The sequence below is a fragment of the Mandrillus leucophaeus genome, unplaced genomic scaffold (assembly GCF_000951045.1).
Source record: "Mandrillus leucophaeus isolate KB7577 unplaced genomic scaffold, Mleu.le_1.0 Scaffold166, whole genome shotgun sequence".
Classification (NCBI taxonomy): domain Eukaryota; kingdom Metazoa; phylum Chordata; class Mammalia; order Primates; family Cercopithecidae; genus Mandrillus; species Mandrillus leucophaeus.
Genome location: NW_012101654.1, coordinates 2,997,363 through 3,012,928, shown reverse-complemented (window position 1 = coordinate 3,012,928; position 15,566 = coordinate 2,997,363). Strand labels below are relative to the sequence as shown.

General features: G+C 39.9%; 1 protein-coding gene across 1 annotated transcript in view; it reads left to right on the top strand.

Moving 5' to 3' along the window:
- SERAC1 (serine active site containing 1) overlaps positions 1-6,413 on the top strand; it is a 67,254-nt gene extending 60,841 nt beyond the window's left edge. Inside the window, exons 15-17 of the mRNA XM_011976426.1 lie at positions 667-849; positions 2,342-2,485; positions 4,426-6,413. Coding sequence (XP_011831816.1) covers positions 667-849; positions 2,342-2,485; positions 4,426-4,562 — 464 coding nt within the window. The 3' untranslated portion in view covers positions 4,563-6,413. The remainder of the gene's footprint in view (positions 1-666; positions 850-2,341; positions 2,486-4,425) is intronic.
- Positions 6,414-15,566: the final 9,153 nt, after the last annotated feature.

The window sequence follows — 15,566 nt, the reverse complement described above, 5'->3', positions numbered from 1 at the left end:
ACTGCCATGGCAGGCTGAGAGACCAGCCACACCACACTCACGACCTGAGGGAGCTCCCAGCTGGGCATACCTCATGTTTCTGCAGTGGGACAGTAGATCCTGTCAGACGAGGATCTGCCCTACAAATGAGTTTCTAGACTCTTACCTGTTTGTAGGCTTGCACTGTAAGGATCAGGAGTATTATTAAATGTTTTAAGGCCTTATTTCTTACACTACTGTACGGAGAATTTTTGTTTTTTTTTTTTTTTGAGACTGAGTCTGGCTCTGTCGCCCAGGCTGGAGTGCAGTGGTTGGATCTCAGCTCACTGCAAGCTCCGCCTCCCAGGTTTACACCATTCTCCTGCCTCAGCCTCTGGAGTAGCTGGGACTACAGGCGCCCGCCACCTCGCCCGGCTAGTTTTTTGTATTTTTTAGTAGAGACGGGGTTTCCCCGTGTTAGCCAGGATGGTCTCGATCTCCTGACCTTGTGATCCGCCCGTCTCAGCCTCCCAAAGTGCTGGGATTACAGGCTTGAGCCACCACGCCTGGCTCGGAGAATTGTTTAAACCATTTTTTAAAAGAAAGCATCTCTTTTTATGTATTTCTTGTTTGGCCTTTTCTTTTTTTACAGTAACAGAGGGAAGGAAAATAGCTTATGCATTGTTTATCTTCCTTATCTGTGGCTAGGTCTTCTCGTCAAAAAGATGCTGTTGGAAGCCTCTAAGAAGCCAGAAATGAGTGCTGTTATCAACAATACCAGAGGAATAATTTTTTATAGTGTCCCTCATCATGGATCACATTTGGCTGAATACTCTGTTAATATTCGCTATCTTCTCTTTCCCTCTTTGGAAGTCAAAGAACTCAGCAAGGGTAATACTTTCTGTCATAAAGGAAATTGGGGTTATATTAACATCACTTATACAGAGAAGAAGAAAAAGTTTCTTCCCTGAATATATTATCTCATTTTATAATTTGTATATAATTGTGTTTAGACTATTCATGGAAATTTTGGGTTGGGCTTGATTTTTCTTTGATAACTTCTCATTTTTTTTTTTCTTTTTTTTGAGACGGAGTCTTGCTCTGTCACCCAGGCTGGAGTGCAGTGGCGAGATCTTGGCTAACTGCAAGCTCCGCCTCCCGGGTTCACGCCATTCTCTGGCCTCAGCCTCCCAAGTAGCTGGGACTACAGGCGCCCGGCACCAAGCCCGGCTAATTTTTTTAATATTTTTAGTAGAGATGGGGTTTCACCGTGTTAGGCAGGATGACCTCGACCTTCTGACCTTGTGATCCACCCGCCTTGGCCTCCCAAAGTGCTGGGATTACAGGCGTGAGCCATGGCACCCAGCCTCATTTTGTTCTTAAGCCATTATTTACTCAAGCATTGCAATAATTTTAATATTATCTTAAATACTTAACATTAGAAAAATCACGTTTTGCTTTTAAGTATTATTCCAAATTACCAATAAATGGCTTTTTTCCCCATGAGTGGAGAATCATCAACTGTTAAAGTGTAAATGAAACTTTGAGATTGTGAGCATTAATTTTAAAGTACTCTATTTGGTTTGCTTAATAAGCAGTTTTCTCTCTGGAACACTTGTTAATCAGAATTTCGACTCCCTGGCTCGAGCCTAAATATACCAGGTGTCTTTTTGCTCCTATTTTCTCTTTGTTCTACTTTATGGAGAATCTCTTGATTTCTTCGAGACCTTCTGTTGGACTTTCCTTTCATGGAGTCAGATTTTGTTTTCCACATGCGCCTTCTTTCCTGTGCCCTGGTGGTTCTGCACTCATGGCCTCTTCTTCTTTTGTGGCTTATCTTTTCAAATAATTCTAAAGATCCTAAGTAGAAGCTTTGTGAGTTCCCTTCTGTTCCTCATCTAGCTGTTTTTTTCTGTGGCCAGCTTTTCTGTTTGCTTATTTGATCCATCTCTTTTAGGTCATAGGCCTATCTGGTGCCTCTTGGTTGCTCTTTCATATGTGAGGGTGAGGGATGGGAAGGGACAGGCACTCTGTGATTGCAGACAGGCTTTGTTGATGGGAGGCTGGGCTTTGGGGTGGGTGTAGCGGTACCATCATCACTGGAGGACCCCTGCGGTCCCACACACCAGACTGCCCCGGGAACTGCTTCCTGCCCCCAGTAATGTGGTCAAACCTCTCCTGCTGCTGACTGTCCTGTCAGTTCTTGGTTTTAGCTTTTTCCTTGAATCTGAATGACTTCTTGGCAGGGGAGAAAATAAACGTTTACTCAAGCCTCCATCTTGAATCAGAATTCTAATTTCCTCTCTAAATTTGAAAGATTAATGCATTTTATTATGAATTAGATAAACAACTTGTCACAGCCTTGTTCTGTATAATTTTATAGATTCTCCTGCACTTAAAACACTGCAAGATGACTTTCTGGAGTTTGCTAAAGATCAAAACTTCCAGGTGCTGAATTTTGTGGAAACACTACCAACCTACATTGGCAGCATGATTAAGCTCCATGTGGTGCCTGTGGAATCAGCAGGTATTCACTTTTGAAACTTGTTGGCTGTTAGATGCTTAATTGTACCTAGCATTTACTTGTAAATAGCAATTTTTATATCCAGGTTCTCAGTTTTAGGAGATAGTTTATGAAGATCTAGATTTGAATTCTTCTATTCTTTTCAGCAATAGATTAAAACTTCTCTGTAAACATATAACCCGGGCATTACCTCTCCCTGCCCTTTATGTAACTGATTAGATGAGAAGGGTTAATTGGCTAACTCTAAGTTAGGCATCAACAGTGAACTCTATTTCAGTAAAGAAAGAAACAAAGCTCTTCTATTAGCTAGATCGAAAGGGGCGTTTATTTAATAGACTTATATTTACATGCAGAACCCTTAAGAAAATCAACTAAAAGTGTGGAAGTTTTCATAAATAGAAGATCCATGGGGAATAGTAAAGCTCCAGAAATATTCCAATGGGAAAAACTAGTGTTGAAATACAATCTCTTCATGATCCTGGGGTTGAGGGAAATGGCCAATGCCAGCTCTCTACTGTCATATAATGTATTATAGATTCTTTGAGGGAGGAGCCCAGATCTTAACTGTTTTCATAGACTCCTCTGTTACTCTGTACATAGTGGATACCCCGTACATTTCACCACCTGAATTGCTTTTGCCTCACCTGGCCACGTCTTCAACTTGCCCGTTATCTCTGGGAACCCCTTTCTTACCGCCTCTGAGGCTGGCTTAGGTGCTGTTCTGGTGGTGGCCAGCCACACTGTGGGTCCTTTAAGCTAGGGACAGCATGCATCTGGAGTGCTTGCCAGATGGTTCTTTTGTCTACATAATGAGTTTTGTCCTAACTTCATTATATGCTATCTAAATAAAATGAAAAATGTCATACTTTGTAGTAGAACTGAAAAATTTTACCTTAAAGTAATATGCTGTAGGGTAAGGAGTTACTGTTTAGTAGTTGAAGAACTTGAAGAGTTCCAAAAAACAGCTGCCAAATGTTTTTAAAAAGGACTTTGGAAGCTTGAAGCAACAGCCAAGTTTTTTGTTTTTGTTTTTAAGAGACCGGGTCTCACTTTGTCATCCAGCCTGGAGTTCAGTGGTATGATCATACCTCATTGCAACCTCGAGCTCCTGGGCTCAAGCGATCCTCCCACTTCAGCCTCCTGAGTAGCTGGGACCACAGGCGCACACCACCACACCTGTCTAATTTTTAAATTTTTGTATAGATGGGGTCTTGCTGTGTTGCCCAGGCTGGTGTCAAATTCCTGACCTCAGGCAGTCCTTCTGCTTTGGCCTTCCAAAGTGCTGGGATTACTGGTTTGGGCCACTGTGCTTGGCCCAAAAGGAAAGTTAATATCATGGGCCAGCTGCTTGGAGTGGCATAGCATTGTCCTAATTCTGTCACCAAGAGGCTCTTCTTCCTTTATAACTACCACCTGCATTCCTCACCTAGGTGGCCTCACTAGTACCTCTTATCACTTCCACGTAGGGGGACTTTGCTAGACTGAAATATCTCAAGCACTAAATCATTTTTACCCTGAAAGTGATCATTGCGGTTTAGGTATAGAATGGATCCCATGTGAACCATTCCCATTCATTTCATCAGGACAAAGAAGCTTACTAGAAAGTTTATAACAGAAACTCTGAAGTAAGTAATAACCTACAGGTGTAAGAAGGTTTTGAAGATGCTAGTGCTCAGTCTCTGCTTGCTCTGAAATAAGGAAGTAGGCCAGAACACATATGAAAAATTTACGGAAAGCATAAAATTATGGTTATATTGAGTGAGAATCCATTCCTGCATGTTTCCTCAAATGTAGTTTAGCTACAATCAAACTTCAGGTTCCTTTAAGAGTCCCTTGTCACAACCAAAGCAATATCTGGAACTATCTATTTGGCCCCTTTCAGTATTGTCAAGGGGAAAGCTTATATTTTTACTTAGGTTTATTGACTTTTTTGTTTTCTTCAGATTTAGGCATTGGAGATCTAATTCCTGTGGATGTTAACCATTTGAACATTTGTAAACCAAAGAAAAAGGATGCTTTTTTGTACCAGCGTACTTTACAATTCATCCGTGAAACTTTAGCCAAAGACCTTGAAAACTAACAGTTGTCCTCTTCCAGTTTTCATATGTGAATTCAGTGCAAGAAACTTGGTGTTCTGTTTCTCCTTTTAAGCTCTAACCAATCATGTAAACATAGTGATCATAGCGTCAACATGGTCTGGAGTGTGTTGCAGACTACAGAACATTGTTCTCCCTTCAAGCGCTGTAAAGTATCAACCCGGCAGTGGCAGGCACAGAAGGAAAGGCTGGATTGGGCTCCTTTGGCGTAAAGAAGTCCCTGTGTGCTACTTTATGGTTTGCGGTATTGGGCCTGGTGACTGCTGTGAGACAGTGCCCTTTCCCATCTGTGACTTTCCCGGCGCATGCAGGAGGGGCACAGCAGGTTCTGAGGGGAGAGCTACCATTAACTCAACTCACCATAAAAATGCCATTAAGAGAGTACCTAAAATAGAGAGAAGAATGAACTAGAACATTAAAGACTCTTGTACTTCTAGGTATTGATTTGCTCTACATTTTAAAAATGTGTCAGTTTTTTAAAGTTTGAGTTTTTAGCTTTCAGTTCTACCTTTTATCTGACACATTATTACTGGTGTTAACTTCATTAGACCTATTGTCGTGTCTGGGTCAGTTCCTTGTATCTATTTTCATATTGCTGAGAACAAATCTTTTTCTTTTTTAGAAAAATTCTAGCTTATAATAATTCTTTCCAGACTGTAGTTGCCTATGCTTGGAATTGGTCCTAGATAAGGATAAAGTAGCTAATCCATTATTGATCACAGTATGAAATAAAACTATTCTAAGCCATTAAATGAATTAGCAATTCTTAGTATCAAGATTCTCAGATTCTCTTTAACTAAATAAAGTAAACCTGTCTTCCCTGCTCATTTGGAAGTGGTATTAATTGACCTCTATAGCATGCAAGAAGTAGGAAATCGTGTTTTTTTCTTTAGAGTAAAGCATTATTGAGTTAATTTACATACCATAAGATTCACCCTATTAAATTTTACAATTCTTTTTTGTTGTTATTTAGAGACAGGGTCTCACTCTGTTGCCCAGGCTGGAGTGCAGTGGCATGATCATGGCTCACTGTAACCTCAAACTCCTGGGCTCAAGAGATCCTTTTGCTTCAGCCTCCCAAGCAGCTAGGACTACAGGTGCATGCCACCGTACCCGGCTAATTAAAAAAAAAAAAACAACTTTTTTATAGAGACAGGGTCTCACTGTGTTGCCCAGGTCTCAAACTCCTGGTCTCAAGCCACCCTCCTGCCTTGGCCTTTCAAAGTGCTGTGATTATAGGCCAGAGCCACTGTTCCCAGCCTCAGTTCATTGGTTTTTAGTATATAGTTCGCTGAGTTGTGCACCATCATTGCTCTCTAATTTCAGGATATTTCATCATCCCCAAAAGAACCCCATGCCCATGAGCAGTCAGTTCCCACCTCTGCTTTCCCCAGTCTGCGGTAAACACTAATCTCTTTTCTGTTTCTATGGATTTGGGGATTTTATGTAAATGGAATTGTACAATATGTGGCCCTCTCTGCCTTCCTTCTATTAGCATGTTTTCAAGGTTCATTCATGATATAGCATGTATCAGTACTTCCTTTTTATGGCCAAAATTACTCCATTGTGTGATATGCCATGTTTATCCAATCAGCTGATGGACATCTAGGTTTTGTTCATTTTTTGTCTGTGATAAATAATGCTACCATGATCATTTGTGTACAAATTTTTGTGTGGATAGATGTTTTTGATTTTCTTCGGTGGAATTGCTGGTCAAATGGTAAGTCTATGCTTAAATTTTGAAGATGGTAGACTTTTGTAGAATGAGATAGTCAAAGCTAAAACTGGAGTACAGTATCTGAAGGTAAATGGCTCATCAATAAACCCTATCAGCATATGATTGTTTCATATACAACAATCTAGCAAAACCCACTTATTTATTGCTGTATGTAGATATAGCAAATATGATAGTTGCTAACAACAAATGTACTATCTAATGTGATAACATGGGAAGAAGGGGTAGATATGTTTAATACATTTTCTTTTCTTTTTTTTTTTTTTTGAGATGGAGTCTTGCTCTGTTGCCTAGGCTGGAGCACAGTGGCGTGATCTCGGCTCACTGCAACCTCCACCTCCCAGGTTCAAGCGATTCTCCTGCCTCAGCCTCCCGAGTAGCTGGGACTACAGCCACGCGCCACCACACCCAGCTAATTTTTGTATTTTAGTAGAAACGGGGTTTCACCATGTTGGCCAGGATGGTCTCGATCTCTAGACCTTGTGACCCACCTGCCTCGGCCTCCCATAATGCTGCAATTACAGGCGTGAGCCACTACACCTGGCCCTGTTTAGCACATTTTCTTGTTCTGCTTTCTGTGAGCCATGGCAGATAAACAACATTTGAAACAACTGTTCGTTAATTCAGAGTAATGGAATGGAAACCCTGTTTCTTAAATTTTTAATAGAACGAATACAGCTGTGCTTTAAAAATAAGATGTGGAAGAGATATCCAGTATATTCCTAACTAAATTAGAGTAGTTTTCCAGGAGAGCCACTTACCTTTTCTTTTTATTCCGTCTGTGAAATGGAGGGTCCACCTTCCATTTATCAGGCAGGTAGGGGTCTGGGTAAAATTATACATAAGCAAGATTAAAAGAAATGGCATAGCACATAAACAACACAGTAAAGCAAAATAAGTACAGATGGTCGCTGGCTTAATGATGGGTCAACTTACAATTTTTTCAGTTCACAATGGGTTTATCAGAGTGTTTTTTTTTTTTTTTTTTTTGAGACATCATCTCCCTCTGTTGCCCAGGCTGGAGTGCAGTGGCGTGATCTCCGCTCACTGCAAGCTCTGCCTCCCAGGTTCATGCCATTCTCCTGCCTCAGCCTCCCGAGTAGCTAGGACTACAGGCACCCACCACCACGCCCAGCTAATTTTTTGTATTTTTAGTAGAGACGGGGTTTCACCGAGTTAGCCAGGATGGTCTCCATCTCCTGACCTCGTGATCCACCTACCTTGGCCTCCCTAAGTGCTGGGATTACAGGCGTGAGCCACCGTGCCCGGCCTATCAGAGTGTTAAATGCATTGTTGACTTACAATGGGTTTATGGGGATGCAGCCGCATCATAAGGAACATCTGTATAAAATGATGGCTGAAGGTGCAATTCCAAAAGGAAATATAATCCCTGAACAACAACAAAAAAGTGATGAAGGAGCAGGTGGAAACCACTTGAAAATCAAATCAGCACAATTACAGAAGTAGAAACAGCACATTAAAGAACAGACATGGGGCCGGGCATGGTGGCTCATGCCTGTAGTCCCAGCACTTTGGGAGGCCAAGGTGGGCAGATCATGAGGTCAGGAGATTGAGACCATCCTGACCAACATGGTGAAACCCCATCTCTACTGGAAAAAAAAAAAAAAAAATTAGGTGTGGTGCGTACCTGTAATCCCAGCTACTTGGGAGGCTGAGGCAGAGGAATCGCTTGAACCCAGGAGGCAGAGGTTGCAGTGAGCTGAGATTGCGCCACTGTACTCCAAGCCTGGGCGACAGAGCGAGACTCTGTCTCAAAGAAAAAGAAATGGATGAAAATTCTATTAATAGAGAGGTGGCTGGATGGATATGGAACCACAATAGATGCAGAAGCAAAATAAAATAATTAGAAGATAATAGGTAAGTTATTCAATTGTAAAGGCAATAGACAGGCATTGTGAACATCACCTCAAGGAATAGGGACCTATGTGCCTTTCCTGACAAATTTGCTTCTTAATTAAATCCAGACATTCAAAAAAAAAGAATGAAAATAGCACACTTTAAAATGCAAACAAAAACCCTAAAAACAAAAACACTTATGTTAGAAAACAGTAATGTTGGAGAGAAAGAATTGTGTGCCCAGCTAAGTTGCCCTTGAAATGGGTACAAAGGTAATGGACCGGCATGCTCAAACCTGCAAGAACTTGGGGAATACTGTGCAGTTCTAGTTTTACCTTAGCTTAAAGTAAATTAAGTTTATTAGATAATGACATATAGTATGCCATCATACTATGTCATTAATATTAAACAATTTACTATATGACATAGCATTCTATGTCATCTAGTAAATATTAAACATTAAATACATATGTATTCTAGAATATATATTTAATATATTTAATCTACATTTAATAAACACATGTTTTATATCTATATTCTAGAAACCTCTGTGTATATGTATAGTAAAATCCCTGACACTATAATATATAATACACATAGATTTCTAAAATAATGTTTATGATTACTTTTGGATAGATTTTGGGTGAACTTTTAACTTGATACTTTAATGCTTAATTTTATGAGTATTTATTACTTTTTTTTTTTTTTGAGACAGAGTCTCACTCCTACGCAAGCTGGAGTGCAGTGGCATGATCTCGGCTTGCTGCAGCCTCCGCCTCCCGGGTACAAGCAATGCTCCTGCTTCAGCCTTCCAAGTAGCTGGGATTAAAGGTGCCTGCCACCCACACCCGGCTAATTTTTGTATTTTTAGTTGAGATGGGGGATTTCACTATGTTGGCCAGGCTGGTTTGGAACTCCTGACCTCAAGTGAGCCACCTGCCTCAGTTTCCCAAAGTGCTGGGATTGTAGGCGTGAGCCACTGTGCCCAGCTGAGCATTTGTTACTTTGATACACAATTTATTCTAAAAAGAAAGCTCTATAAAAGTCAAAATCCAAATAATAGCCACTGTGCTTATTGATCAAGTTATTGCAACATAAACTGGAATATTAGTGAAAAAGATATCTTAAAAAATAATAGGCCGGGCGCGGTGGCTCAAGGCTGTAATCCCAGCACTTTGGGAGGCCGAGATGGGCGGATCACGAGGTCAGGAGATCGAGACCATCCTGGCTAACACGGGGAAACCCCGTCTCTACTAAAAAATACAAAAAACTAGCTGGGCGAGGTGGCGGGCGCCTGTAGTCCCAGCTACTCGGGAGGCTGAGGCAGGAGAATGGCATGAACCCGGGAGGCAGAGCTTGCAGTGAGCCGAGATCTGGCTACTGCACTTCCAGCCTGGGCGACAGAGTGAGACTCCGTCTCAAAAAAACAAAAAAATAATAATAACAGGCTTCTGCTTTCAGTAATAGCAGGATAGATCATTTGGATCTAATCTCCCAGTGAGGACAATTAAAGAATCTAGAGGAAATTTTTTTTTTTCTTTTTGAGATGGAGTCTCGTTCTGTTGCCCAGGCTGAAGTGCAGTGGCGCCATCTCGGCTGACTGCAAGCTCCGCCTCCTGGGTTCACAACATTCTCCTGCCTCAGCCTCCCAATTAGCTGGGACTACAGGCACCCGCCACCATGCCCGGTTAATTTTTTTTTGTATTTTTAGTAGAGACGGGCTTTCACCGTGTTAGCCAGGATAGTCTCGATCCCCTGACCTCGTGATCCGCCCGCCTCAGCCTCCCAAAGTGCTGGGATTACAGGCGTGAGCCACCACTCCTGGCCAACAAAATGTTTTTAATTGATCAAAGAGCTACAAAGAAAATAATGATTTATTGGCCAAAATATTATCATCATTATTATTATTATGAGACAGAGTCTTGCTCTGTCGCCCAGGCTGGAGTACACAATCTTGGCTCACTGCAACCTCTGCCTCCCGGGTTCAAGCAGTTCTTCTGCCTCAGCCTCCCGAGTAGCTGGGATCATAGGTGTGTGCTACCACGCCCTGCTGATTTTTGTATTTTTAGTAGAGACAGGGTTTCACCATGTTGGCCAGGCTGGTCTTGAACTCCTGACCTCAGGTGATCTGCCCACATTGGCCTCCCAAAGTGCTGGGGTTACAGGCGCGAGCCACTGTGCCTGGCCCATTATTTTATCTATAGAAATAGAGTCCAGGAGGCTGGGCGTGGTGGCTTATGCCTGTAGTTCCAGCACTTTGGGAGGCCGAGGAGAGTGGATCACCTGTGGTCAAAAGTTCAAGACCAGCCTGGCCAACATGGTGAAACCCCTTCTCTACTAAAAATACAAAAATCAGCCAGGCGTGGTGGTGGGTTCTTGTAATCCCAGCTACTTGGGAGGCTGACACAGGAGAATCCCTTGAACTCGGGAGGTGGAGGTTGCAGTGAGCTGAGATCATGCAGCATGGGTGACAGAGTAAGACTTCACCTCAAAAAACAAAACAAAACAAAACAAAAAGGTGCAGGAAAAGGCAACAAACTGAAGAGGAGACCAGCAAGCAGAACTACATTGGCTTGAGGCAAGGGTGCCACTCACATATTTGGCAACCTCAGTATGCAGACAATTACAAAAAAAGAAAGTCCCCTGTGGGCAGATAATATTTGTTTATTTATTTATTTGAGACAAGGTCTCTGTCACCCAGGCTGGAGTGCAGTGGTGCAATCACAGCTCAGCAGATAATTTTTAAAAGGCCTTTCTTCTTCCAGCATATGGCTTGGGACATAGAGCAGGGATCTGTATTTCTGACCCCACTTAACTTCTTTAGTTGGGTCTCTTTGTACAAGGTCCCACTTTGAAGTCATTTGCAGAGCCAAAAGCAGCAACCAAGAAATGGAGCTATGGTTTTGGCAAATTCCCAAGGTAAGAGGGACAGAAGTTAAAGACCAGGGCTTGCCAAAGGAGTCGGATAGTCCCAAACACATTAAGCTGGGACTGCAGAGGGCTATATACACAAAGTAAGGATGACCTAGAAGGAAATATACTGTGCTCGTGACTCTTGGGTGATTCAAGGAATCCCAAGCCCACCACTTGAGTTAAGAGGATTCCAGACTGGGAGTGTCTCCAGGCATCTGACCAAAGCAAATTAGGAGGATATATTCACCCCAGCCTTTAAATTATTCCTACAAATAGTTTTTCAAATGCCTTATCAGTGAATAAAGATAACCAGGCATACAAGGAAATAAGATACCATGAATGAGAACAGCAGCAGAACAGATCCCTGTGCCAAATAAATAAATAAACAAAACTTGAGATACTGGCACTATTAGACACAGATGATTAAACAACTATGCTTAGCATGTTTTTTTAAAACACAAGGTTGAAATATCTTCATACACAGGCTTATGTAATGACTTAGGTTTTAGAAAGTCTGAAGTAGATTTGACTTAGAATAGAAATAGATTCTAGACAAGGAAACTAGTTGAAATTAGATTACACCTGAAGAAAGTTTGTGAACTGGAAGAGAGGTCAGAAAGAGAAAGTATTCAGAACGTAGTACAGAGAAACTAAAGGTAGAAAATATGGAAGAGAGACTAAGGACATAGACAAGTAAAAAGATAAGAAAGTCTGCCATAAGGTTAGAGTAGCAGAAGGAGAGAGAGAATGTCTTAGAGGCAGTATTTGAAGAGATAATGTTTGAGAAGTTTCCAGAACTGATGAAAGACACTTATCCACAGACTGAAGAAGTTAATCCGAAACAGAGGATATAAAAATAAATCTGCATCTATACAGAGACTAGGGACACTGCAGAAAAGCCAAGACAAGAGGAAGAACTTAAAAGTAGTTAGAGAAAAAAGTGTAAAGAACAACAGTTAAAATTGCTGCTGTTGAGAAGTCATCAGTCAATGGAAGCCGGAAGACATTGGAAAGATATTGTCAATGTGCTAAAAGAAAACCACTTCCAATCTAGAATTATACATCCAGTAAAAATCATAAACACCTAAAATATTAAGGTGAAATAGACATTTTATATAAAGCAAAAGAGTTTACTGCCAGCAGACCTTCATTAATGGAAGGCAGAAGGCAAATGATCCAGCCAGAGGCACTGGAATTCAAGAAAGAATGCAGAGTGAAAAAAGAGGTAACTACTAGGAAAAATTAAATAAAAATTTCATAAAACAATGTATCAAGTAGGTGTTAAAATATGTAAAATTAAAATGCACAGCAACTATAGCGTATAAGTTGGGGGTGAATAAATGGAGTTAAAATGCTCCAAGGTTGTTGCATTATTCATGAGAAAGGTAAAACAATAATGATTATCACTAGACTTTGAGAATTTAATGATATGTCTTGTTTCTAAGATAACCAATAATAGACAAAAAATAGTGTATAATGAATTCTGAACTAGGAGAGAAGAAAAAGGGGAATAAATAAAAATCTTAAGGCACAAACCGAGGGGAAAAGAAATAAGGAACAGATGGTATTAAGAGAAAGCACAAAATGGCATGGCAAATTAAAACCCAAATATAGTAATGATTGCATTAAATGTAAATGAACTAAATGCCCAAGTTAAAAGAGAGTATGTCAGACTGGGTAAGAAATAACACCCTACTGTATGTTTATGAGACCCATCTTGACACATTGGCTACAGAAAGGCTCAAAATAAAAAAGATGGAAAAAGACGTCACACAGACACCAAAAGAAACCTGGTGTAGCTATCAGAACACTTCAGGGCAAGAATAATTATTATTAGAGAAAAAGAGGGTTACTTCATGGTGATAAAAGATTAAATTCAGGCTGGGTGTGGTGGCTCAAGCCTGTAATCCCAGCACTTTGGGAGGCCGAGGCCGGCGGATCACTTGAGGTCGGGAGTTTGAGACCAGTCTGACTAACATGGCGAAACCCCATCTCTACTAAAAATACAAAAATTTTACTGAAAATACAAAAATTCTACTAAAATTACAGGCATGGTGGTGGGCGCCTGTAATCCCAGCTACTTGGGAGGCTGAGGTGGGAGAATTGCTTGAACGTGGGAGGTGGAGGTTGCAGTGAGCTGAGATCATGCCACTGCACTCCAGCCTGGGCGACAAAGTTAGATTCCACCTCAAAATAAATAAAAATACAAAAATCAGCCAGTCCTGGTGGCGTGTGCTTGTGATCTCAGCTACTTGGGAGGCTGAGGCAGGAGAATCACTTGAACCTGGGAGACGGAGATTGCAGTGAGCCAAGATCGAGTCACACTGCACTCCAGCCTAGACAACAGAGTGAGACTCTGTCTCAGAAAAACCAAACAAAAAAGATTAAATTCACTAGGAAAATGGTAAATTTTAATTGTGTATGAATGTGAGTACATGACATAAAAATTATATACTATAAAAATGGAGAAAACTACAAAAAGAAACAGATGCCACAGGAGATTTTTAACACACCTCTCTTGACCTGCTGGAATATTTAGAGCCCTATACTGTATCCAAGGAATAGAGAATATATATTCTTTTCACATTTGACCATATTAGCTCATATGGTCAAATGAGCTAAGCATCTCAAGAAGTTAGAAAAATGAACAGTGAAATAAAACCAAGGAAAATAGATGGAAGAATTTTAAAAGAACATAAATTAATGAAATAGAAAAAAACAAAATAGAACCTCAGCAAAACTAGAAGCTGACTATTTGAAAAGACTAATAGTTGACAAACCGTTAGACCAATCAAGTGAAAAGAGGCACAAATTGCCGATATTAGGAACGAAGAGGAAATACCATTACCGCGCACACATTAAAAGATAAGAGGATATTAAGAAGTACTTTCAGGCCAATATTATTAAATTTTTAATAGAAAACTCCAAGGAAAATACAGCTTACCCAAGTTGCCCATGAAGTAGAAAACTTTTTTTTCTCACAGTTCTGAAACTTATTTATTAACTTAATTACTGTATCATGGACATCTTTTCTATGTGAACAGGAATGAGCAAGATGGGAACTATTATTCTTTTTTTTTTTTTTTTATACTTTAAGTTCTAGGGTACATGTGCACGACGTGCAGGTTTCTTACATTTGTATACATGTGCCATGTTGGTGTGCTGCTTTTATAGTCCTATTCCTATAAAAGGAATAGAATAAGTGGTTTTAAAATCTCACAAACTATAGGCCCAAGTGAATTCAATGTACTATTCCTTACTGGTCAGGAAGGACTAGCCATATTTATTACTTCAAGATTATCAGTATAATCTTATTGCTGAAAATCATCAGAGAACATTTATGACCTATATTTTAATTAGCTTAGAACAAACCTAGACAGAGCTAGACTGGTGAGTGCTACTGAAAGTTTAAGGAGGAAATAGTTCCAATATTATCAAGTTTTCCCAGTTAATAGAAAAGAGTGTAGTCCTCAGCTCATTTTATGAGGTTAACAAAACTGATATCAAAACCATTCAAGGACAGTATAAAAAAGGGAGAGTTACAAGCTGTTCTCACTTATGGATGTAGCTGCAAAAATCCCAAGCAAAAATATCGACAAATTAAAGTCAGCAATATTTAAGAGGATAAAATAATCTGCCCAAGTTGGAGTTACACGATGCATGCAAGGTTTGCTTAGCACTGAAAAATTGATCAATGTAATTCACCATATTAAACAAAAGGAAAAATCATAATCATTGCAATACACACAAAATATCTGATAAAATTCAACCACTATTCATGCAAAAGATAAACTTAGCAAGCCAGGAAGAGAATTTTCTCAATAAAGGACATTTAAAGAAAAAAACAATAAACACCATACTTAGTGGTAAAAATATTAACATCTTCCCTCTGAGAACAGGAATAACACAAGAATGCCTACCAGCAGCATTTTTAACATCGTACTAAATATCCTAGCCAACTCTGTAAGAAAAAGACACAAAGATACAAGGATGAGAAAGGAGTAAACAAAATTCATTGTTTGCTGATATGATTATTTACATAGAAAATCCAAAAGAATCCACAGATGCCATGTTTTATCAATTCCAAGACACATTTTATAATATTTTAACATCTCTGTAATTGGGCTGCATCTCGCAATACATACTGAGTCATAATTTAGTTGGAAGCCTTCTTAAGAATGATGGTACATAAATGGTGTATCTGATAATTGATAGCATACTAGGTGTATCAAAATACAGTAAATTGTTAGAATTTTGAGAGTTTGGCAAGGGTGCTGATGCATTCAGTATAAAAAGTCTATAAGTATAGTAGTAAAAAATAGCAAATGAATTTTAAAATAAGAATTATTGTCTGTTAGATATAATAATGACATTAAGGTTATGAAAGAAAATGTTGGAGACATGTTGAAAGTACCGAGGAGTCAAGTATAATAGCAGAATTGCTTTAAAATATTTCAGCAAAGGAAAAATATATAGCAAATAT